Source organism: Meriones unguiculatus, chromosome 5 (assembly GCF_030254825.1).
Source record: "Meriones unguiculatus strain TT.TT164.6M chromosome 5, Bangor_MerUng_6.1, whole genome shotgun sequence".
Classification (NCBI taxonomy): Eukaryota; Metazoa; Chordata; class Mammalia; order Rodentia; family Muridae; genus Meriones; species Meriones unguiculatus.
This window is the reverse complement of record NC_083353.1, coordinates 8060205-8086777: the sequence shown is the minus strand read 5'-3', so window position 1 is coordinate 8086777 and position 26573 is coordinate 8060205. Positions and strand designations below refer to the sequence as shown.

Genomic DNA, 26573 nt, shown 5'->3' with positions numbered 1-26573 from the left:
TCATGCTATAAAGATCATCTTTGTCTAATACAAGAGCCCACATAATAAGGGGGGATTAATTCAGACAGGTAATGTACTATTTTTTTTCCTTTGATACAAGCCCCATTTTTTTTTCATGCTTTTCTTTTCTTCTGACAAGAGGCTGATCTTTAATTACAGTTTCAAGGAAGGACCATACAATAAGGAGGCTGTTAAACATTATTAAAGCTAGAATGTCACTAATGCTCACTAAGAGTTATCTGACTTACTTTACATCCTGAGCTTATTTCACATTCATGAGTCCATGAAATTATTAGTCAGTTGGGGATCTTGTCCCTCCTTCTACAGGACCCATAGTGGTCTAGGGATATTCTGAAGAATGACAAGAAGAAACTGGTAGGTGCCAGGGCCTATGCATCCCTATTGATCTCCATGGTGTTAAACAAGATACTTGAATTCACTGAGAAAGAAAGGTAAGAGTAGGAGGAGAAAACGGATCTGGGAGCATGAGAGTGAGGGAGAAGGAGGTACCACAGGCAGTATTGGGGAAGAAAAGAGGCGCTGAATTTGAGATAGTAAGCACACACAAACACACACACAGAGAACTTATTAATCACTTATTAATCTTTGCAATATCTCCTGGGTCTGAGCACTGCAGGACCTTCTACAGATCTTCCCTGAAGCAAGCTGGGATATAACAGTGTTAAACCTCAGCCAGGGTGATGCTCTGTGCAGCCAGATTGAGGAACTGTTGAGCTATGCATAAGGAAGATCTGAGCCACAGTTCAGGGACAAAGACTAAAATCAGCACTGACCCACCCTGATCCTCCCAGGGGCTGGTGCTTGCAGTGACGACTACCTTCTAAACAAGAGGTCTGCAGACTACTCTTGCAGAGGACCAGCACCCACATCCACTGACACAATCGCTTATGATTCTGGCTCCTAAATGATCTGATTTCTTAGGCTTCTGAGGTCACCTGCACACACTTGCCCGTATACATAATTATAAATAAAGTAAATATTAAAATAAAAACCAGAACACTGTTAAAAGGCTCCATGCCCTATTTACTGAGCTGAAATTACAGATGCTTGGAAAGGCAAGAGACTACAGGAGGAACACATTAATAGTCTCCTTTACCAGTGCTCAGGGCCAGGAGTAGGGCTGGCCAGACCACTCTTTTGCACATTGCAACTTGCAACATACCAAGCTAGGACTGGTGTTTTGGAATTTGGCCCCAGATTGGCAGGAGATTTCCTTTCACGTGCCTGAGACTAGCTAAAGTGGCAGGCTTTTTCCAAAACAAGGCAACCCTGGCACCCATCTCCACAAAGCTCCTTTCTGATTGTCATGGTAACACAGGCAGGCAGGCAGGCAGGCAGGGCAGCGGCTGGGGCTGCTTGTCTGAGCCCTGGCCAGGCTGCCACGTGGGCTCAGTGGTGCGTGGTCTCAAATTGCGGGAGCCTGTGGGCGACAGTCAGCCACCGTGGGGTGCACAGTTGCCCATGCCAGGGAATTAGTGTCTTTGTGGATTCTATCTATGTGGGCTCAAACTGTGTGTTACTATGACGATGGTAAATGGGTTCTCCAGTATCAGAGCAGCGCAGCATCACTTGTATTCTGGAAAGCACCCTTAGACCCAAACATGGCTCTGTTTTAAGGTCTCAGGGCATGCACTCTTAGGAACGCCACTGTATCACCTAATCACTGGGCATTTTATTGACAGTGATCTACACTGAGTGCTTTAAAGGCAACAACTAGTCAGAACCTTGTTACAGGATGGAAAGAAGACAATTAAGCATGCTTATCAGATGGTAATTAATCTGTTCTCTAGAAGGAAAATGAAATTAAAAGGTTCTGAGAAATTCCCATATCCTAGATATGTCTTGAGCCTCATCTTTTGAAATACTTCTACAATTTTAGCTTTTTTCGAGCATCTTCTAATTACACATAATAATGGATTTTATGACATTTTCATAAAGTATCTTGGTCACGATGTTCATGAGACAGGTTCTCATATATCTCAGGCTGATCTCAGCCTCCCTATCTAGCCAAAGTATCTTTGTGCTTTAAAAAAATATTATTATTTGATGTATATGGACATTTTGCCTTTATGTATCATTGTGTACCACATATGGTGCCTGAGGTGGGCAGAAAGAGCAGTGCAGATGTCTTGGACCTGGAGCTACGGACAGTAGTGTGTGCTAAGTCAAACCAGAGTTCTCTGAAAAAGCAGCTCGAGCTCTTAACCGCTGAATCATCCCTCCAGCCTTGATGTCCTCCTGACTCCACCTAGAAAGTGCTGGGATTACAGAGGTGCGTACCACCATACCTGGCTTATACAGTGCTAGGGACCAAACACAGCATTTTGTATACCCTAAGGAGGCATTCTGCCAGCTGAGACACAGCATAGCCCCTTGCACCCACATTTAAAATTGTGTTTCTGTTGTGCTGTTTCTTCCTAAGAAAGAGGAATAGCTATTATTCTCTAAAGCCCATCTACTTTAAAAAGTAAAATGAAATATAGAACATCTTCAGAAAGGCTATAGCTTTTCTTAGAGTATAGATCAGCTCTCACGCCAGAGCTAACCTTGCCAAACATGTTAGGAGAAATAAGGTATTGATTAAATACAGTCACAGTAAAGACTAAGCTTACATTAGTATTCCCCACCGCCAGAGATGCCACACTTTATCATTCATCTGTGTCCATGAGTGCATGCATACACACGCTGACAAAACCATGATTAACTTGGCTTACAATAGAAAAATTACTGATAGACTGGAAACACAGGTTCATCATATGCCTACAAAAATGACTGATGCTGCAATGTCCCCTAGTTTATTTGTATGCATTGTGAGATGTCACTGTATATCACAAGATTTTTTAGAACATGCTGTTTAATAAAAACAGTTGGGGCTGGAGAGATGTCTCAACAATTAAGAAAACACATTGCTTTTGCGAAAGAACTGAGTTCAGTTCCCAATACTCACATCAGAGGGCTCATAGTCTCCTATAACTTCAACCCTAGTGCCATCCAACACCTCTACATGCACACACACTCACACACTCACACTCACACACACACACACCACACATACTAATAATTAAAAATAAATATTAAAAATGATATAACATACTCAAGACACATCAATGGATTTTACAAGTTGCTTTCATTTCCTTGTTTTGTGCACTTCTCCTATCATTTTTATTTTGCCTTGGGAAAAGATGTGTTCCTATCAGTCAGACTTAGTGCAGACTTCCTGACCACCAGCAATGCCTCGAGAGCCATATTAAACACTTTTCCTTGTGAAATGCCCAAACTCTCCCCATTAAATATCCAAATCTTCTTGAGCTCCCCACCCCAGGCGGCCTTTTACATTTAATTACTCAGGAGATGATTATATTGTGTGTGCTATGACCTTTTATTATATTCTTTCTTTCTTTTTCCTTTCCTTTTTCCTTCCCTTTCCTTTCCTTCTTTTTCTTTTAAGATACAGAATTTCTCTGTGTAGCTCTGGCTGTCCTGGAACTCTCCCTGTATACCACGCTGTCCTCAAACTCTTAGAGCTCCACCTGCCTCTGCCTTCTGAGTGCTGGGATTAAAGACATGCACCACCACAGCCTGGCTTTATATTGTTTCTTGTAGTCCTTTGTTTATGTGGTCATGGCAGAGAACCTAAAATGCCACACTGATGCTTATAATTACATGTCTGTACCATCTAATTCATCAAAAAGCAAGTTCCCCCCTGCACAAAACTCAAGTCTAAGTGGATCAAAGAACTTGACATAAAATGAGAGAATCTAAATCTATTAGAAGAGAAAGTGAGGAAAAGTTTTGGAATTAATTGGCATAGGAGACAGCTTCCTGAACAGAATACCAACAGCACAGGTTCTGGGATCAACAATTAATAAATGGGATCTCATGAAACTGAGAAGCTTGTGTAATTCAAAGACACTGTCAACAGAAAAAACTGGCAGCCTACAGATTAGGAAAAGATCTTCACCAACCCTACATCAGACAAAAGGCTAATATCCAAAACATACAAAGAACTTAAGAAATTATATGTGCTGCCGAAGCGAGCACATGAACTTAAGAAATTAAACATCAACAAATCAAATAGTCCAGACCCAGAAAGACGTACATGGTATGTACTCACTTATAAGTGGATATTAGACCTATAGTACAGGATAACCATACTACAATCCACAGACCCGAAGAAGCTAAGTAACAGGGAGGGCTGAAGGGAGGGTTCTGGAATGTTACTCAGAAGGGTACTAGAATATACAGCAGAAGTGGATGAAGAGAGGAAAATGGGCAGGAGAGAGAATGAGGAGGGAAACAAGGGTGGGGATCAACAGGGAAAAACAATGCAGGTGGGAAGCGAGAGGGTTGGGAATAAGAAGGGAAACTGGGGAGCATCTCTTTTTCAAGCTAAACGCCTGCAACAGGGCAGGTTCCTGGAAGGATATAGGTATGACGCCAGCTGAGACTCCTAACTGGTGGCAGGAGATGAAGACTGATGTGACCACTTCTTAGCCAGGCAGAGTTGTGGAAGGAGGGAAACCACAACCCACCAACAAAACCTTTGATCCAAAAGTTACCCTGCCAATAAGAGACAACTAAAGCTGGGCACAGTGGCTTTTGCCATTAATCCCACCATTCAGGAGAGAGAGAGACAGATGGCTCTCTATGAGTTCAAGTCCAGTCTAGTCTACCAAGAAGGGTACAGTTCTGCCAGAACTACAGAGTGAGATCCTGTCTCAGAACCAGAACAAAGCCAGAAAAGAGTGGGTGAGGCACTAAATATTTAGGACCAAAGCATTCGATCTGTAATTTACTTAAAAACATTCAAAACCTCTGTTGAAGAGTGGCAGGATATGTAGGTCTTTTTCCACCACACATTCTTATAGCGAGTAAGAAAGAAAGCCAAGATCTGCTTTTCCATGCCACAGTCTTCTGTGGGGGATTCACTTGCTTAACTGCTCCACAAGGCAGGCAGCTGACTGTCCTGTTCCAGAGAAGAGCTGCCATGGTTCATTCTAAGAGTTAAGTTCAAGAGCTGCCTGGCCACAAATGAAAGCTGGAGAAGCTCCCAGGCAGTCTTCCCATCTATATTTCTATTGTGTAAAGAAATGTAGTTATCTGGTAAAAAAACAAAAACAAACAAACAAACAAAAAACATGGGGGTGCTGATGATCTACAAATGTGTCTATTTTAGAAGTCCTTACAAAAATGACTGCAAAATAGATGTATCACAGAGCTATAGACGAAGTATTAAAATCAGCTGCTTATTTGTATCATCTTACTTTTATTTTCTTAAAGTTGTGAATCAAGGCAAAGATATTAATCCCATTTTATAGGTGAATAAAATATGTAGTCCTAATGGATAAAGGTAAATCATTGAATTGCTTAAAAGCATTAAATGGATAAAAAATAATGCCCAGCATTAAAGCACTTGCAAAATGTCAGAATCAGAGAAAGATTATTCTGTGACATTTTGATTATCACTTTGTAATATGCAATTCCTCTCTTATCAGTTCTCAAAATAGTTGTATGGAAAATACTGCCTCATTTCCTACCAGCAGGCCACAGGAAAAGACACTCACGCTTGCAGAAGGGCCCAAGTCAGAAGTTGTTAATGTCTTTCCACGAAAATCAGATGGTTCTAAGTGACTTTTGAAGACGTCGCATTTTAACCCCCTGACATCACTCTAGTCAGGTTGGTAATAAATGCTACTGAGTGTCCTTCATACATCAGGAGTTCTAATGGTAGTTAGGATGCTATGCTGGGTAGCATGGAATCCAGGTGAAAGTAGATTTAGGAAGTTAGAGACCCAGATACACGATTCACTCCAACTAGATCACCCAAGTCACATGGAATTACTTTTCTCTTTTTATCCACTTTATCCTTTGAAAGAGCAAAGCCATCAAAGCAAACATCGCTTTGCTCTCCACAAAGCTTGAGCCATATATGTGCATCTTAGAAAATGTTCTGAGGCCTCTGTGATGGTCACAGGTACAGGAGGGTGCATGTTATGTAAAGAAGCAATCCCTGCTTATGCGACCAGCCTGGCAATGTGACGCTCTCATTCTTTCCAATTACTATATAGCTGTTTGGAACAATGCTAACAACATTAACAATGACACGTCAAACACTACGTGCTTTTACCAGTCCTTGTCAGGAAATTGTGCTGAAAACAAGCAGTTAATTTCCAGTAAATAAATGGTCAAATGGGTAAGAGACTGTAAATACCAATTATACTGAAATGAAGTACAGTCAATGGATACAGTTCTTACAAGTAACTTTCTATTTCTAAAGTAAGTACTTCTCTACATAGGGTAGGGACCATTGGAACACAATCAGCCTCTGCAAAGGTAGTCAAACAAGGTTGACCTTTTGTTTGTGATAAGGTTTGATAAAGAATGAGTCTCCCAGTGACAGCCGTTCTGGGTATAGAAATGAACTCCCAGATCTTACTTTGATTTGATCTTCTGTTAAGGATTGTTCAGTCAGGGGTGTGGAGAGACAGATAGCCCAGTGGTTAGGAGTACTTGTGCCTCTTTCAGAGGACCTGAGTTTGGGTCCCAGGACCCTTACCAAGTGGTTCACAGTTGTCTGTAACTCCAGCTCCAGGGGATCCCCACACCTCTGGCCTTTGCAGCCAACTTCATTCATAAGCACATACTCATATTTAGAGACAGACTCCTACATAAAGTGACAAATAATAAAAAATAAATATTTTTAAAGAAATTTCCCCATCAAACAGATACCAAAACACTCTTGTAGGCTCATTCTGAACTTGCTCATATTGACTATTTAAGGTCAGGAAGAACATTCCAAGAAATAGAGGGCGGTATGGCTCTAGCCAACCATGCGCTGCAGCATACCTATCTATGCCAAGGACTTGCTTTAAGGCCTAACTTCCCAGGAAAGGTTCAGTCCGACTGCTTAACAATTTTGTTTCAAAATTTTAAAGTTCTCACCTAAAACCATGTGCAGAGTTATGTCACAGAAAATCTTTACCATAGAAATAGTTTAGAAAGATGCCACTGAAACAAGCCACCAGCACATTTGCACTGAGGATATCCTATGTTCACCAGCTATGAATTAACAAATTCATGAATGTCACAGGTGAAAGGGATATTAGGCATCTTATGGAACTTCTGTGCTTTATGCTGAAAGGAATTGCGAATCAGGTGTTAAGTCATAACTTATTCATATGCACTAAGACTCCGTGTTTACTATACCCAGAGCATACTTTGAGTGAGTTTGCTCTTGAGAAATTTTATGACAAAAACTGAAGGGTGTGGGTGGGGTAGAGAAACATTTGGGGAACAATTTAAGACATGATTTAAGGGACCACTTAATTTGGGATAAATAATAGACCAAGGGCAAGATCAGTTCAGCCTTCTGGGATTGTGATTACCATCGTAAGGAGCCAAGGTTTCAAAGAGCAATTACTATGACAAATATTTCATATCATTCAGTACTTACCATACAGACCTGGTACATGATTGTTGACTTAGCACACTATGACTTGGATGTGTAATGCGTTCCCTAAGCTCTCCTGTTTGATTGTTTGGTCCCAAGTTGGTAGCTGTGTATAAGAAGGTTTCAGAGATGGAGCCTTGCTGGAAGAAGTGGCTCACCAGAGGCATCCTTGAATTTATCTATCTATCTATTTATTTACTTATTTGCATCCTTGAATTTTTATAGCACAGTTCCACTTCCTGCTTGCTCCCACCTTCCCAACTACAACACCATGTGGCCAGCAGCTTTCTGCTCTTGCAGCCATGCCTTCTATGCCAGATCCTTCCTTGAATTTGTTCTTACCAGGCATTTTGTCACAGCAACAAGGAAAGTAACTAATACTGCAGGTGCACCTGGGAGCATAGGTGTTTGTGGCTGGATGAGTAAATAGTCAGGAGTGAGCATGGCAGACATTATATAATGAAGGATATAGATTGAAGAAGAGTCAGAATCTGCAGAACATTTACTATGTATAGAGGATCAAAATAATAATTATTGACTTAGAGGCTGTCAAGAAAACAAGCAAACACCACAGGATGTAGACAATGATGTATTTGGATAACATTCTAACCATGAAGTCGGTCATCACTTGTCCCCATGACTTCACTGGGTTCCGTGTTGTGGTAATTATAAAATGGTGTGTTTGGCTTTATATTATTTATTATTCTTTGCCCTATGATTATTACAGCAGTGTTATTTACCCTGCTATCACAAATAACAAGATACAGATAGCTATTAGATTTTATAATTGTCTTATTACCCTGGGCCGCGCAGACATTTCTATCTATACTCTCTCAATAGCCTCACCATTCACCTCCCCGCTTCCATCCAATGCCATCCACCTTAACCATCCTCAGCTGGGCTACCTTCCATCCATAATCTTATAAATACTTGCTTATATTTTCATCTTGGTGATTTCTCCATCCCCGCCATCCTCAGAGTCCTTCCTCCTGGCCCACGTGGTTCCTGCTCCTCAATAATCCATTGTGGTCCTCTTCCTCTCTCCTCTCTTCCTGCCTATATCATTCCATGATTCTCCTGTCCTTAAATGCCCTGGCACCTTAGCCAAGCCTCTCCCATCCTGCCCTGCCCAGGTATAAGCCATTTAGTCAATCAGTCAGTCAGGTATGTCTTAGGCACGTTTACATCTGGGCACATCTGGGCAGGGGGGTAACCAGATCTTGAGGGCCAGCATCAGAACAACTCCCAATAGTTATGTTTAGACTGTGCTATAAAATATGGAGAGAATCTGGGGAACTTGTTAATGAATCCAGACTCCCACATTCAAATTGAGGTTTCTGAATATGTGTGGTCATTCTGTTCTGCCCTGTCCTTTTCTATGCAAACAGCAACAGAGGGAATAGGGGGCTGGTTGAGAGGAGTAGGAAACCTGAAGGAAGTCTGAACTATCCCCTCTCCTTGCTTGTTAGGTCCATGCTGGATGAACCCCACAGAACAGAGGATGGGAGGAGAGTTGAGCAAGGCTTTTACAGTGTCTCAAGAATCATTGTTCTTCAGGTCTGTTAGTTATCCCATAAAGGATGGGAGGAAATGTGGAAAAATCATACTGCATCATCAGTGCAGTATGGTTTAGATGTTCAGTGCCTTGGTTTTCTTTTAATGGGAACATGGTAGGTTTTCTGGCCTATAAATGGAATTAAATCATTAAAGTGCTTTGATTTACTGCATAAAACAGAGTGATCACTCTATAAAATACTCCAATGGTGGTGATAAAATGGCTCATATTTGTGAAGGTTTATAAGAAAGGTGTACGGGTTCCTTAAGGAAGAATGCCTATCTTATTCACTCCAACATTCTAGTCATTTCACATACTGGAAAATAGCCTGCTTGGGCCCCAGAGCTGTGTGCTGTTCTGTTCCTTATGCAGGATCTCTAAGGTCTTTAAACTTTCCATAGTGGCTTCTTACTAAACAGTCATGTTGCAACTCAAGTGATACCTCAGAGATACTGACCTAGTTTCATTTCTGTTGCTGTGATATAACATAGTGACATAAACCAACTAAAGTGAAAAAGAGGTTTATTTCAGGTTACAATTCAGGTTACAGTCCACCATTATTGGGAAAAGTGGGGGCAGGAACTTCAAACAACTAGTCATGTCATATATGCGACTAAGAGCAGTGAAAGATGAACGCATACATTCTGGCTTGCTTGTGCTCCGCTCCGTTTCTCTAGTTATGCATTTAAGCTCTTATGCCATGATTCAACAGGGGCACATCTCAAGCAAACTTCACACAGAAGGACAGTGCGGACATTATAGAAACTCAATCTTCCTCTTTCTTCCTACTTTCTCTACAGTTTTTAAGGTTAAAGGTCAACTAAGAAGTATGTCTCTGGATGGACATATTCAGTTTAATCCAGAATTTGAGGGGAAAAAAGCTATACAGATAGGTGAAATATTATTATTATTATTATCATTATTATTATTATTGTCAACAGCTTACTACTTCTCTTCCTTACTTCTGATGTGTGAAAGGAAGAAACTCCTGAAAGCTACAGGACATTTGTATTTCTTCTTACACATTTGTGGTCTTAATACTTGAACAAAAATCCTGAAGATTACTCTGGAGTATACACATGTTCTACTGATGTTTAAGCTGTCATTTAGAGGTTAGAAAGTCACTCTCAAATCATCATAAGACCAAGATCTAGTTAGTAATAGTTTGGGCAGAAAAGAGGTCATTTCAAGCATATTGTTCTTGATCTGATTGCCTGAAATTGTTTTAACATTTAAATGGTGATTTCAAGGCAAATGCAGTTTCTTCCTTCCTTCTCCCTTCCTCCCTTCTTCCCTTTTTCCCTTCCTCCCTCCCTTCCTTCCTTTCTTCTTTTCTTTCTTTCTTTCTTTCTTTCTTTCTTTCTTTCTTTCTTTCTTTCTTTCCTGTTCTTTTCTTTTCTTTTTTGTTTTTTTGAGACAGGGTTACTCTGTGTATCCTTGGCTGTCCTGAACACACTTTGTAGACCAGCCTGGCCTCAAACTCAGAGATCAACCTACCTTTGTCTTCTTAGTTCTGGAATTAAAGTCATGCACCACCACGCTTGGTGCAATATTTTTTTATAATATTTATGGTCTGTTATCTTAATTTCAAATTTTTATTTTTATAGGCAAGGACAACTTAGCAGAAAAGTGTTATCCCCTTTCTTTCCAGCTATTCATGCTGTGAAGCAACCTGTTTTACTGTTTAAACCTGTGTTTGTTCTGTTTCAATTGTACAGAAGGAAACAGTTTTGGCACCTTTAAAAATCAAAGATCTATCACTCACCAGGACAGCATAGCAACTGCACGAAAGAAAATCATGAGAAATAGCAGAAAGCTACAGTTCTTCTAAAATCTTAGCGGGTTTATGGAGCACCTCGGGATCTTGTAAGAATGGAGATTTTTCTGGGTCCTTCTTTCTTGAATGGAGTCCAGGACTCAGATTTCTAACACACCATGGGTGACACCAACTCTAGTAGTTCTTAGTGCTTACAGATGATACTTTTGAGGATTCAAGAAATAAAAGTCACCTGATGGCATTTCTTATATAGAATGGAAGTGCAGTTGTTTTCAGTCTGCAGAATCAACTGTAAACCCATCAAGTCCCAACAGGACAGGGAGTCTTTTTCTTTATTTTTTTGAATCAGGATGACAATGTCAAGCTCTGAGAGGCGATGCATAGGGAAAAAAAAAAAGCATAAATGCTGAGAGATCTCTACTGGTGTCCTTGGAAGTCTGCCATCCTACACACGTGACCTGAGCTCGCTTGCTGGAAAAGGAGGCACTGTGCGGAAGGGAACAGAATCACCCAGTTGACGGCACTCAAAGGTGGCCCTAGCTAATAACATGTCAGCTACCCTCCCTGGATTGAGTCATACCAGATCTTCCTGTCTCTGGCAAACACTGCTGTAAATAACACAGCTGACTTCAGCTCCATAAGAAGACAACCTCAGTCTGAACACAGAGATTGGAGCTAAGCAAAACCACTATTCTTTTAAGGACCCCACATGAGAATGTTTTTGTTTTTTGTTGCTTAAAGAAGCAGTTAAGATCTGATTATGGTTCCTTTTCCTTTTTGCCTTCAATCTCTATTTTCTGTTTTAGTTTTAAATAATGGAAATTGATATAACTAATTATTCCGATAGCATTTGATCTGTTTTTAGATATCATGATTAGGTTCCCTTTTCTCCTATTTTACAACCTTGGAAATATGGTCAAACTTATCACATAGTAGTACAGATTTCTCCCTCATAAAAGAAGGAATCTCAAAATTTCATTTCATAAGCTTTAGTTGTTTCAAATTCTTCTGCCAAGGGGATAAATATAGCACTTTCTTTTGAAGAACTTGTCTAACCATTACCTTGTTTTGTAATTGAGAAGGTGGCCTAAAGTCTATCTATAGAGGAACAATCTCAGGCCGAGAAGAGATATCAGTGACAAACCCTCTTGAGAAAGAGTACACTTAGCACCACCATGTCACTGATAAAGTCCATCAGTGGCCAACACCACGGCTACATGTTTCTTTGTGCTGGTTTATCGATTCAGGCATCTTTCATAGGCCTGTTGACTCTTCGCCATCTGGATTGGTTCTGAAACTTGCCAAGCTGAAGTATATTTTTCTTTCATATTTTGCCCCATGAAATAATAATACTAATACTACTACTAATAATAATGATAATAATAATAACAACTCCATGGTTATGCTTGCATATGAAAGGCCCCTTGCCATGAGCAGTTTCACAACAAACAATCCTTCATTTACCCTCCATTTCCTCATATTCTTCAGGCTTGAGAATAATCAATTTGAAGAAAGGTTCTGCTTTTATCTAAGGCATTCATCAAAGTGAGTAAACACTAACTTAATAGAAGAAAAGTTTTGTTTTAAGAATAACTTTTGTCAAAACAAGCGGAGTGTTGGTATAATACATACTTTTCTCATCCCTGTGCTGAAACATCTGATGAACAGGGCTGGAGAGATGACTCAGTGGTTAGGTTGTTATTGCTTCCATTCTAGAGAACTTGGGTTTGGTTCCAAGTAGCAACATCACGTGGCTCACAGCTACATGCAACTTCAGCTTGAGGGGATCTGATGCCCTCTTATGGCCTCCGAGGTCATATACATAGCGTACGCATGCACTCATATTGAGACACACATATACACATAAATAAGGATAAATCTTTTAAAAACCACCTAGAAATGTATAGTTGGTTCAGTGGTTACCAGCACTTGTTATTACAATGGACTTGGGTTCAAGTCACAGCACCCACATGGAGGTTTATGACCAACTTGGGCACCAGGCATACCTGTGGCACACAGTTGTACATGCAGGCAAAAATAATACATATAAAATAATAAAAACAAATCAAGAAAACCTTTACAAAAAACATCTGAGGAAAGCAACTAAGAAAAGAAGGGTTTATTTTGGGTCACAGTTTAGAACCTTTAATTCCCATCTCTATACTACTGAATGAATTATGACTTCTGTGTAAATGAGACTGTGTCTCATTTCCTCTTTTTTGCGGGAGTTTTTATTTTTATGTCTACCACTACCATCAACAAGCACTTTCCAGGGAATCCTTCACCTGCCTTTCCTTTTATAACATATATCCAGATCTTCAACTGCTCACACTTAGCACTCATGATTTCCATTGTCTCTCTTCTATCCTCAAGATACATGCTTATTGAAATTATCTTAAATTATTTCTCAAAGGACAAATGTCACTTGAAATACCATCATTTCCACTGCAGAACAATTATTGCTTCTGGCCTTCCCTGTCTGATTTCAATGTTAATCCATTCAGACCTATGTATTGTCTCACTGGAACAGATGGTGCGGCCTCTAACTGCCCTCTTTGCTTCCAGTAGCCTTTTCCTGTTCTTCATGTTCACAAACTTCATCAGAATTACATATCTTGCACCTACATTTTGAAACTCAAATGCCAGATGGAAAGTGTACTCAATCAAGCTCTAAATCTACCCTCCAGTCTCATGGTCGCTTGCTCTTGTCTCCTTCACACCTATGTACATCCCAGTAGACACACAGTTTGTCTCCTTTTTCTACTATCCAGAGTTAATCTTGTCCCTTTGCTGACTCACGTAATCAACCAACCCCTCTTTCTCCCTGAGTGTATATCTGTGTGTGTGTGTTTGTATGTTCAGTGCTGTGCTTGTTTCTGTGTGTGACTTTGATACACATATAGGATAATGCACCTATATAGGTCAGAGGACAACTCTCAAGTGTTTTTCCTTTCCAGCTTGTCTCTGCCTCTCATCTCCCTGTAGGGACACATCGGCATTTAAGATGCTTTTAATACTATGGCTGACCTTTATATGGATTCTCATGATCCAAATCCAGGTCACTAAGATTGCACAGGAAGCACATATTTATCCATGAATCCATCTCCTCAGATCCCTTTTTTTCCCTTTGAGTTTCTCTGTGTGTCCTTGATCAACTAGCTAGAGCAATCTCTCCAACCACAGCCATAGCTTATATCTCTGTTGTAGCATAAACCATGTGGTTTTGTTCCACAGCTCCAGTCAGGTTCAAGGAGCACTGAAGGCAGAGGCCATATTTAACTTACTACATATTCTCAGCTGACCCTCCATTTAATCAGAAAAACAAATAAAAGTGGCAGCAAAAATATTTTGATAAATAATTAAAAGGTATTCTCAGTGGAAGATTAAGAAGTACTCCTTGAGAATGGGGAGCACTTTACAGGAAGAGGGAAATTGATCTGAATGTGCGGGAATTCCAAATAGGACTCATGGAACGGGTGGGAGCAGGGAACGCCATACTAAGTAGATCTGTGAAAGGAAACCAAGTATAGTTAGCATAAACCTCTGTGAATTCATCTGGAAAAGTCTGGGCCTTCCTGTGTTAATATTGTTGCCTATTTTTCAATATAATATAATGAGTTTCCTATATTTACTTCAGGTTCCATAGGATTTTGGTTAGATAAATAATCAAATCAATTAATAAACTCAAGTCAACAAGACTGTCTGTGAACCAGTAAGTCCACCAGAAAGATACAAGCACATTAGGAGAGTATTGTGTGGTAATCCTAATGACATGTGCATAGGACCCCTCATATTTTGTTTCTTATGTGTACACGTGGAAGGTGGGAAAATCATGTTTGTCCCTGAGGAGTTTTGTTTTGCTCTACATTTATTTATTTATTTATTTATTTATTTATTTATTTATGTGTATGGGGAGAGTGGAAGAGGGAAACGGAGAGGGAGAGAAAATGGGAGAGGGAGAAAAAGAGACCATATGGGTTTCAGTCACCAAATTCAGGCCTTCAAATTTGGACATAAGCAACGTTATTTACTTAGACATTATGAGTGTCCCCTCTTATCATTTCATTCATCACTGGACTTGCACATTGTTGGTCCACAATATGTTTCTGAAAATAATGTGGCTGCCTTGTTAATAAAAGATAAGACAAACAGAAGGAAGGGAAGCTCCCCAAAATCCAACCCTCTTTCTGCAGTGAGACTTCCTTTCCCAACACTGAATGAAAAGCTGGGAGTCAGAAAGGACAGTTTCCAGGAGTCATGAACACAGAGGCAGAGTGTTTAGTTACTGCCCCGCTAGATGGAGACGGGCCAGGGTGAGTTTTAAAGTGCAGTGTGCAGAGGATTGACTCCCAGTGAGATGAGAAAGCAGAGAAGGCTGTTGAGGATAAAACATGCACAACCTTTTAGAAGGATAATTTGAAGCACACACTGAAGATGTTTCCAAAAGCCCTTACCCTTTGAACACAGATTCTACCTCTAGAATGAAGTGTGAGGTCATATAGTGTGCAAGGACTAAACATGTGACCAGATTTATCACCGCGTACTTCGCAAGGCCTTGAGAAGAATAACAACCTAAGCACTCAACACAAGGAGACAAATTTAAAGACAATGCATCTCCCAGACTCCATAGTTTATCTCTGGGTTGATGGTTATAATTGCTTTAATTGTCCTTATCAATTTTTTAGTTTTCATTCTCTATTTTTTAGTTTTTTCCTATAAACATCTCCATTAGTGTTATACACATGGCATAACAGCATTGGATAGTGCTAAAAATACTGACCAACATTAGCAGACTTTAGTAATGTCATAGATTTCTTTCTTTCTTTCTTTCTTTTTTATGAAAAGACAGCTTTAAAGCACTTCCACCCATCCTGCCCTCATATATCCCTGTTGTCCCATTCCTTCTGTGATTGGAGGGCTGGAGAGACAAGATAGAGCGCTGCCCCTTAGATCTGTCACCATGGAGTCAAAGTCTTATGTCAGATGTCGTAACACCATCATCCCTTAAAGATGAAAGCTAAAGATAAAACCAGCCGAAAGCCCCAGGAATGCTCAATGTCTTCCATATATGACAGTACAACCCAACCTCCTATGTGCTGGAAGAAGTGATAGGCCCCACACTTCCTGGTCTTAAAACCTAGTAGCCAGACAAAATGCAGTTGAGCCAGTTTGCTCTTTTTGACCAAACTCTACCACCAAACTCTACACACACAGAGCAATCTACTAACCGAGCTACATTCTCAGGACTGCTTACTGTATAATGAATTTATTGAATTGTTCAGGTCTTATGGATAAGTGCAGGGAGTCAGGAGAGTCCCAAGATTCCACATTTCTAACTAGACCTGAGGTTGCCTGTTCCAGCTTATTGCTTTGAATCACGAAACTTTAACATGAGTGATTTCACTAAACTCTCACAAGTACACTTGCAGGTGGCCATGCTTTGACCTATTTGACAATGGGAGTGGCATGTATAGAGTCACACTAATAAAAATAAGTGAGGCATGGTGTCAAGCCTATAATCCCATCACTAGGAGGTATAACAAACAGGTCGCAAGTTTTAGGCTATCCTGGGCTACATAAGAAGTTCAAGTTCAGTTCAAAAAAAAAAAAAAAAAAAAAGAAGAAGTTCAAGTTCAGCATGGTTACAAATGGAAAACTTATCTCAACAAACAAAACAAAACAAAAGTCAAATGAACAACAGCAACAGAAATAACAGAGCAGGAATCCTGAGTCATTTTTAGTCTCGACTTCAAGATGCTCAACAACCCTTGAAGTTCTAAAATAGTCAAGTTAGAAATGATTGCCCCACTCATATAAAATGAATAGGACTTAGAAATCTGTAAAAGTAAACAATAGAGTGGATAAGAATGAGAAATGACTTCATATGGGATAGGGTAGGATGAGGTCAGTTAAGTAATCCTAGACATTTGGCCTTCATGGGAAGGGTTAGGATAAAAGTCATCCAGATAGAGCATAAAAAAAAGGTCCACCTGGCATGCCTAGACCAATTGCATAAGTTATCACAGAAATGACCTGTAAATAGGCCCAGGGGAACAGGGCACTCATATGTACTTAGTTTATCACTATTATTCTGTCATTCATCGAGCATGACAGGGACTTTCTTCTCATTACTTGTATTGCTGCCTTCTTTCAAGAGGGGCATGTTGCTTGATCAGAAGGGACTTCCCCTTTCTAATTTGTTTCTCCTAACTAGACCTCCTGAGAGAAGTCTGAGGTTCCACCGGCATCACCTCTGGGTTCCACGGGCATCTGTGGTGGCACTCCACATAAAGTGCCATCTGTGTGGTATGTGCCCAGAGGAACAAAAAGGTTAATTCTCTCCTTTGGAAACTGTGACTCCCATCCTCCCCCAGTTCCTCTAAGTGTTTCCTTTTAAAGAAAAGCCATGGTTCACTGCTACTGAAAATTAAAGACAACAGCATAAAGATCAAGGTCCAGGCTGGTACCAGCAATGACAGAACATTAAAATTGTTACTTGACTTTCTCTTTCCTTGAATACTGACAATGGCTGTTGAACAAAAGACAACATAACACGGTTAATTTCATAAATGTGTGTGTGTATGCTCACTAAAACTAGTGTACGGATAGGCCAGAGGTTTATATTGAGATATATTACCCAATTACTTCTCTTTCTTATTCTTTAAGACAGGGTCTCTCCCTGAGCTTCACTGTTTGATCTAGACTACCTGGCTAGCCAGCCTTCTGGATCCTTGTGTTTCCAGTGCCTGTGATAGGATTACAGTACACATGACCAAAGTCTGACTATTACATGAGTGCTGGGAATCTGAACTCAGGTCTTCAAGCTTGCATCTAAGCATCTCACCCAGTCTCCAGCCCCATTTCAGATTCTTTTTACTTGTATCTCTTCATTCCTAGACACTTCTGGCCGAAATGAACAAATTGGAGGTGAGCTTCAGTTTAGCTGAAATGGATGGCAGTAATAGTTACATGACTTCCTCAATCCTACATCACAATGTGGAGTACCAAGAAAACATGAGAGGGTCTTTTAGGTAAGGTTTACTTTATAAGGTTGAGGAGAGAAGGAATAACCAACTAGCTCTTCTACAGACTATACTTCTAGCTTCTCTAACTGCACCAACTTGTCTCTCTTCTACCTCTCTTAGGTTCGAGATTTGCTTCGGCAATCATAATTATACACTGCAAGCCAAAGACTTCCTTCTACTCTGCTAATACCATGTTTTAAATACTTGCCTTTTCTGACATCAGACTAGGGAGCCAGGCCTCCACTCCCGACCACATATTGGCATGCTGTTTTCAGGTTATAGCCTTTCTGAATACCCAGCTTCTATCACTTCACATTACTTCAGTGAGATGGACTCACTCTCCTACCGTACACAAATATTCTGACCATCATCAGGGCTTTAAAGGCATCCAGAAAACTGCTCTTCAGCTATCCAACAATGAAGAAGACATAGGACAATACAAATCTATGGTAAGCCCAGAGAAAAGCATGATCAAGAACATTACTACTTGATAGATGAAGATTTCTCGATAGACATGCAAAGGGAAAAGAAAGAAAAATAACTGAAAGTAGGCATATTTCTCCCCCATTTCAGCATCCTGGGCACTTAGAAGCATGAAATGAAAATTTGTGAAAAACAGCCATATCAACTTGCTGTGGTGACTCAAAAGTTGTCATTTCTCAACTCAACTTTGCTGAAACACTTGATTCATGTTGTTCTTATTTAACCTAATTTGCATTGATTTAATCAGTTCTGGTATGCTTTAAATACATAATAAATTGGAATTCTGCAACTCAGAAGACTTAGAATAGCTAAATTTCAATAAAGCTCATTTCAATCTGTTAATGTATACAGCTCTGCCAAGGGATTTAAGAGGATAGAAAAGATGCAACTTGCCACATTAAAGGTGAGAAGGGCTTAAAGATACCATGCAGACAAAAGTATTTGCAGGATAATAACACGAATATATATATACACACGTATATATATATGTATGTATATATAGATACACATATAGATATATCTTAATTGCAGCTTAGAAGCCTAGAAGCGTCTTGTACACTTTGAGTGGCATACTTAGAAGAAAACTCACATATAAACGCAGTGCATTTAATTTTATTCTCTTTCTTTTTGCCAACACTCAACTCTTCTCTGCCTCTCTGTACCAGCTCTACAAATCAAGTGACATCCAAAGTAGGACCTCTTCTTGCCCATTTGGCAGCCTCTCTCGTCCTTCTGCCAATCTGCATGCATTATAAGGATTTTCTTCCTAGCAGCCATGGGGATTGGGTGCCTTATGCTCACAGCTCTTGCTGAATGGCTGGCCACTGTTTACCCCTGCCTGAGCCTGCCCAGCCTTGCTCTTCCAACCCTTTAGAGTTTATGGCTCAATCAGTCGGCATGCTGTCAGGAATAATTGTTTTGGCAAGGGGTGAAACCACTTGATGATGAAATTGTTTCTCTGTCTGTTAAAGTGTTCTGCAGCAACTCAAAAGTGCCAAGTGCCCAGTGTAGAGCTAGTTTGGAGGCAACGTGAGGACAGGTGACCATCCAGACTGGCAAAGGAAGAGCGCGGCTCTGAGCAGGAACACTAAAGATCTGTTTGTGTCTGTGAGGAGATGCATGACCTTGAATAATCCCCAGCTGTCTCTGGCCTCAGTTTTCTCATGTGCAAAATGGATAGGGTTGATTTTCTCATGTCTCCTATAGCTCCTAAGGCAGCATGTGATGTCTAGGACACTTCAGATGTGTTTTCTTTTCAATTATATGATGCATTTTGGGCATGAATGACCAAGACAGAGCTCAGAAGAATACAGAATGGAATGATTCATACCCCCATTCATATGACTTTTCCTGAAAAGTGCCACCTGACTTTGATGACCTTAATTCTACCAGCTGGTCTTTTCAACTTTCTTGTTAAGGATAAGTCTAGTGGCTTGACCAGTCTACTAAACTTGGGAGATAGCCCAAGACACCCATCATCATTCCTACCAAAGTAATAGTGACAGATAATACCCACTTATTTGAAGTTCTTTAGAGGCAGAAATGATAGGGCTGTAAGGACATTAATACACCTTACCCATGACTCCTCCTGATACTGGCTTACTTAGCCATCTTTGAGGATTTTTTAAACAGATGGCCTGTTTAAAAACAGGTCTGTGACAATAAGGTGGAGCTGTTATAGATAGTTGTAACTGGAGGATTACTTATTCATTGTATGGCCTCCTGTCTGTGAAGGGTTGAAGGTAGAAAACCCTGCAGGGACTTTCCCTGGCATTCAGAAGAAGAGCAGCATTATTCTGTACAGTCGCAAAACTGAATTAGAGATGAGTGGATGAGAAAAGGACTTCTTTATTCCTTAAAATGCCTCTTCTCTACACATTTTCTAGTACATTCTCCAGGGGTTAGAAATAATTACCATGAACAGCACATGTCAGTGTTAGCCTCGCCCATGTCATACAACAGCATCTTTACCCTTGCAGGCAGTGTGTTCCTTTTACAGGGTGTAGACTGGGCAAATCCCAGTGGGCTCTTCAGCAGTCTCTCTGCACATAGACGGAATCTGCCATACTGCCACCCTCTCTCACCAGCAGGACTCAGATGACTTCTCTAGCAGACTATGAGCTTGGAAAACATTTCCTCAGCAAACCCTGAAAATGGCCAGCTCAATGTAGAAGGCTAGTGTTAACCTTAGCGAATGGAGAGGAGAGGGGAGGAAAGGAGAGAAGAGGACACACACACACACACACACACACACACACCGAGAGAGAGAGAGAGAGAGAGAGAGAGAGAGAGAGAGAGAGAGAGAGAGAGAATCAGAGCCAAACCCTAAATCTCATTGCCTTCTTGTATCTCCTCTCAAGTTGCTTTTGGAAAGCAAAGAACCAAATGTTGATTGCTCTACAAAGTCCTACGTATCTGTTACTTGTAGGCAGTTTAAAAGGGGGGAATATATCCCCAGAGAAAGGTTAGCTGGGGGAGGGGGACCGAATATGTCAGTCCCTCATTTGGATTTATCTTGTCATTGATGATTTTTTTTTACCCCACCACCTCTTTTATTCCCCCTCCCTCAAATATAGACCCCCCAAAAAGCTGAGAGTGTTTTTTTTTCATTTCATCAAAGAACATACATTACTTTAGCGGCTTGGTTTTTTTTTTTTTTTTTTTTTTAATGTTGGTTTTCTGCCCACCCCTTTTCAGTCTGCCGGTGCTGGAGGTGCTGGGAGAAGACGCACGATCGCGAGCAGCTTACGACACTCAGTGAGCAGTCGGTGCCGGTGCAGGCTCGCGCACACTCCTCGGAGGAGGGAAGCAGCCGGGCGCTGCTCTGCGCTCCGCCAAGCATGAGCCGGCCGGGGTTCCGCAGCTGCCCGGGACACGAACGGCAGGGCTTCTCCAGCCGGGACTCCAAGGTGGCTGCGATCCGCGGCGGTCATTGCCGATGACAGTCTCCAGACTGTCGAGTCCTGGGGAGCCTCGAGCCCCGAGTTTGGAGTTGATTTTTTCTCTCACCCCCCCAGCCACGTCACAGCCTCAACTGCAGAGGGAAAAAAAGGGGGACCGAGGCAGGAAAGCGAGAAGCCCGGGCTCCCGGCACGTAGTTGGGAAACTTGCGGGTCCTAGAAGTCGCCTCCCTGCCTCGCCGACCGCCCCTGCAGCCCCGGAGCGCAGCAGCAAAGTGAGACATTGTGCGTCTGCCAGATCCTCCGGCCGAGGAGCAGGGCTGCCTCGGGAAACACAGAGGGGTCTTCTCTCGCCCTGCATATAATTAGCCTACACACAAAGGGAGCAGCTGAATGGAGGTTGTCACTCGCTGGAAAAGGGTGGGTAAGACACTTTTTTAATTAAATTCTTTCCAGAAGAAAAAAAAAAAATTTTTTTTCTCCCTTTTCTTTGCTGCCGCATCTAACATGGACTGCATTACCCCGGCTTTGATCTGTCCGTGGCTGTGAACTTTGTATGCCGCCCGGCTTCCTGCATGCTTAGAGGTGAACGTGTGGCTCTGGGGAGGGGGGTTCTTTCTGCATTTCTCTATAGTGATCTGATTTTTTTTTTGTCCTTTTCCCCCATCCCCCTCCCTCCCCTTTCCCTTGGAATAAAATATGATATAGATTTCTGACCCAGCGCTTCCAATGGACATTCTCCAGTCTCTCTGGAAAGATTCTCGCTAATGGATTTCCTGCTACTCGGCCTCTGTCTACACTGGCTGCTGAGGAGGCCCTCGGGGGTGGTCTTGTGTCTGCTGGGGGCCTGCTTTCAGATGCTGCCCGCCGCCCCCAGCGGATGCCCGGGGCAGTGTCGGTGCGAGGGGCGGCTGCTGTACTGCGAGGCGCTCAACCTGACCGAGGCGCCCCACAACCTGTCCGGCCTGCTGGGCTTGTCTCTGCGCTACAACAGCCTCTCGGAGCTTCGCGCCGGCCAGTTCACGGGGTTAATGCAGCTCACGTGGCTGTATTTGGATCACAATCACATCTGCTCGGTGCAGGGGGACGCCTTTCAGAAACTGCGCCGAGTTAAGGAACTCACGCTGAGTTCCAACCAGATCACCGAACTGGCCAACACCACCTTTCGGCCCATGCCCAACCTGCGCAGCGTGGACCTGTCCTACAACAAGCTGCAGGCTCTAGCTCCGGATCTCTTCCACGGGCTGCGGAAGCTCACAACGCTGCACATGCGGGCCAATGCCATCCAGTTCGTGCCCGTGCGCATCTTCCAGGACTGCCGCAGCCTCAAGTTTCTCGACATTGGATACAATCAGCTCAAGAGTCTGGCGCGCAACTCCTTCGCCGGCTTGTTCAAGCTCACGGAGTTGCACCTGGAGCATAATGACTTGATCAAGGTGAACTTCGCCCATTTCCCGCGCCTCATCTCCCTGCACTCGCTCTGCCTGCGGCGGAATAAGGTGGCAATTGTGGTTAGCTCTCTGGACTGGGTTTGGAATTTGGAGAAAATGGACTTGTCTGGGAACGAGATCGAATACATGGAGCCCCACGTGTTCGAGACCGTGCCGTACCTGCAGACCCTGCAGCTAGACTCCAACCGCCTCACCTACATCGAGCCCCGTATCCTCAACTCCTGGAAGTCCCTTACGAGCATCACTCTGGCCGGGAACCTGTGGGACTGCGGGCGCAACGTGTGTGCCCTGGCGTCCTGGCTCAGCAACTTCCAGGGACGCTATGATGCCAACTTGCAGTGCGCCAGCCCCGAGTACGCCCAGGGCGAGGACGTCTTGGATGCTGTGTATGCCTTCCACCTGTGCGAGGATGGAGCCGAGCCCACCAGCGGCCACCTCCTGTCGGCCGTCACTAACCGCAGTGACCTAGCGCCCCCTGAGAGCTCAGCCACCACTCTGGTAGACGGCGGGGAGGGGCTGCACGATGGCACGCTTGAGCCCATCACCGTGGCCCTTCCGGGCGGCGAGCACGCCGAGAACGCTGTGCAGATCCACAAAGTGGTCACAGGCACGATGGCCCTCATCTTCTCCTTCCTCATCGTGGTCCTCGTACTGTACGTATCCTGGAAGTGTTTCCCAGCCAGCCTCAGGCAGCTCAGACAGTGCTTTGTCACGCAGCGCAGGAAGCAGAAGCAGAAACAGACCATGCATCAGATGGCTGCTATGTCTGCCCAGGAATACTATGTTGATTACAAACCCAACCACATCGAGGGGGCCCTGGTGATCATCAACGAGTATGGCTCGTGTACCTGTCACCAGCAGCCCGCGAGGGAATGCGAGGTGTGATTGCCCCAGTGGCTCTCAACCCATGCACTACCAAATACGCCTGGGCAGCCGGGCGGGCCAGCGGGTACCAGGACGGGTCTCCTCTGCGCTCTGACGTGTTGACTGAAACTGTAAGGGGATCTCTCCCAGAGACTTGACATTTTAGCTTTATGTGTCTTAAAAACAAAAACAAAAATCCCGAAATAAAACACAACAAAAAGCCCCACCCCATAATCTTCTGGACAGTCTGTCTTAAATTTCATATGAGAACTCCTTCCTCCCTTTGAAGATCTGTCCATATTCAGGAATCTGAGAGTGTTAAAAAAGGTACCAATCATTGATTTTCTTTTTGTAAACTAAAACGTTTAAAATAAAATAGCATTTACAGTTTCTACAGACTTGTGGAACCTAAATGAACTGCTACGTGTTTTGTCGGAGAACCAGTGGCTGGAGTTTCCTTTGAATGCAGGTGTGAGTTGGATGCGGGGTCTTGGAAGGTGGGAAAAATATCAAAAAATCATGGAGCAAAGTCAGGCTCTATGTGAGGATAAGAAGGGCAAGGGAAGACAGCATATCAGTGTAATGGTCCTGGGTAATTTATCTCTGTGAATTGGCCCAAATAAAGTCAGCGAGACCCTTCATACTCTAGTCAGAGGAGTGGGCAAAGACATCTAGTACTTTAAAGTGATGGGTGAGGGAAAACTGGGCATGTTTCTCAGCATCTAAGGCAGAGATTGGAGATCTTTGCAAGATTGTTGCAAATGGCCTTTTAAAGGCAACGCCTGACAGTTTGTCCTGTGAGCACGAAACATTCCCCCCTCTAAAATCAGCTTAAGATGTCCCCATTGAATGCCATTTGATATTTTGATCTTAATTTTCCTATGCCTTTACTCAGCAGAATGAGTAGCACTCTGTGACCTTTATCATACCCTCCCAAGTTAAAGAGAACCTCTCAGCCTCAGGGAGAGAGAGAGAGAGAGAGAGAGAGAGAGAGAGAGAGAGAGAGAGAGAGAGAGAGAGAGAGAATATATCAGTGTCTAATTCTGAGACAAGCTTCTGGAACCTCAGTTTAGTAGGTACTGTGGGGAGAGAGGAAACTCTGACTCAGGAATCCCCCTGGGATAATGAATTGTGGTGAAAAAATTCAGCTCCTGACTTGGTACAGCAGTCTTGGGGGTGAGGTGAGAGATATCCTTCTTTATCCTTGTGTTGGCATAATATTGATATGGGAATAATTTGTTGAACCAGAACAGGAATGCTGCCTCATCTCAGAGGGTCCTTTTATGTGGTGTGGTATGTTCTCCTACCTTTAAAAAAATGTTGAAATGACTGACAGCCCCTTTTTAGCTCTCAGAGGCTTCCAGGGCTCCCCCATTGACACTGTATTCTTTTATTGAACTAAAGAGTGAGGGGGTGGGAGCAGTGGCAGTTGGATGGTTCTGGGAAGGGCAAGAGGGGAGGAGTGTATTGATGGCTGGTATTTTTTTTTTAACCACCTGACAATATAATTAGACATATGATTGGAACACACTGTCATGGACAGCAGATGATAACAACTGGACCAACGAGTCCCACATCACCCCCCTAACTGATACTAAAGCACGGCTTTTATCTTTTTAATCCCTGCTTTCCTTTCAAGAGATAAGTACAAAAATCAGTAACAAGATGGGGGATGTGTGTGAAGACATAACACCATCCCTCATCTGCATCCAGTTACTAACCTAAAGAAGAAAACCCCCCACTTTAAAAAATGCACAATAATATTAGCAGAAGGTTTACTTAAGCTAAAGATTAGTGGTCTATTCATCTTCTACCACTGTAGAAATTAATCTGCCCAAAAATGTGGCTTAAGGAAGTTTCCTTCAAAAGAAACATTTTGCAAATATATTTAACATGTAAATCTTAGGAAACAGCTTCACACACACACACACACACACACACACACACACACACACCAGCTCACACCTGAACAAGAAATTTCACCTTAGTTTGCCTATAATAATAGGACTTTTTGGTAAATATCATGTTCTTAACACCCATTCAGAATGTGAATGTTGTAGAAGAAAGGCGTTTTGTTTGATAACTTAAGGGATGGGGTTTGGGATTTAGTCTCAGCATGATGTTGAATTGCCTTTGTAAACAGATTAACCCTGAGAGGGCAGGAGGGGAGGTGCCTATATCGGCAATTGAAACTTACTAAGAGCACTGATATTTTCCTTCCTTCCTTCCTTCCTTCCTTCCTTCCTTCCTTCCTTCCTTCCTTCCTTCCTTCCTTCCCTCCCTCCCTCCCTCCCTCCCTCCCTCCCTCCCTCCCTTCCTCCTTCCAGCACTGTGGCCACTGCGGTAGGGTTGCTGTTAACGTCACCTCTTCACAGGGAGACTCCAGGGATCCACATGTTGTTCTTAGTGCCGTGGAGTGTTGGTGTATTTACAAGAATTTTGCTTCGAGAAGCAGACCTTTGAGGCAGATATTACAACTCCAGTGTCCTTCTGTCCCTAAATATATCCATTGGAATCTATAGTTTATTTGTATCCTAAGATAACCCTCCTCCCATTTCTTTTTTTTTTTCCAACATAGCTGTGAGAAAGAGCATAGTCATGTTTTGTTCTCTGTTGCTCCATTATTCCCATGATAAAACATCAAGTATTTAGGATACCTTAAGCCCCTGTAAATCAAATAATGAATATTTGAAAAGAGAAATCAGACATTAGTGACTTCCAGTGAAGCTGATGCGTGGCTAGCCAAGCTCTGCTGCTTGCATTAGCAGGGAAGCAAGTGTACCCACACACAGGGATCTCACTCCCATGGGCGCCTGGTTCAGGGCCTCTGGGTTTTGAGAAGGGCAGAGGAAGAGAGAAGCCAAACTTAAGGGAGAGTGGTAATTTGACTTAAGGTTTTGTGATACTTGCAGTCCTCAAATTAGTTAATCTCTAAGCTTCAGGAATCTTGCTGTGACCCCTCCTAGCAAACTGTACACACTAGGGAATCTAATTCTTAAAGGTGTAGTACTTTCTTCCTCCCTGTTTGTTCTTCCCAGAGAGGATGC

At 42.5% G+C, this 26573-nt stretch overlaps 2 protein-coding genes across 5 annotated transcripts in view; one reads left to right on the top strand and one right to left on the bottom strand.

Annotated features, from left to right (window-relative positions):
* Positions 1 to 26573, bottom strand: part of Ctnna2 (catenin alpha 2) — a 1157068-nt gene that overhangs the window by 366824 nt on the left and 763671 nt on the right. The window lies entirely within an intron of this gene.
* On the top strand, positions 20897 to 23924 carry Lrrtm1 (leucine rich repeat transmembrane neuronal 1). 3 transcript variants are annotated; one of them, XM_021659412.2, is made up of 2 exons: positions 20897 to 21631; positions 21920 to 23924. In XM_021659412.2, exon 2 carries the CDS (start codon positions 21979 to 21981, stop codon positions 23545 to 23547), a length of 1569 nt encoding a protein of 522 aa, XP_021515087.1. In that variant the 5' UTR covers positions 20897 to 21631; positions 21920 to 21978; the 3' UTR covers positions 23548 to 23924. The 3 variants fall into 3 exon arrangements, with proteins under 3 accessions (XP_021515087.1, XP_021515088.1, XP_060239499.1); XM_021659413.2 differs by having other exon boundaries at positions 20897 to 21635; XM_060383516.1 differs by lacking the exon at positions 20897 to 21631 and adding an exon at positions 21676 to 21796.

Excerpts from the sequence above, each read along its gene's own strand:
- Lrrtm1 (XM_021659412.2), top strand. The coding sequence starts at position 21,979 with ATGGATTTCCTGCTACTCGGCCTCTGTCTACACTGGCTGCTGAGGAGG.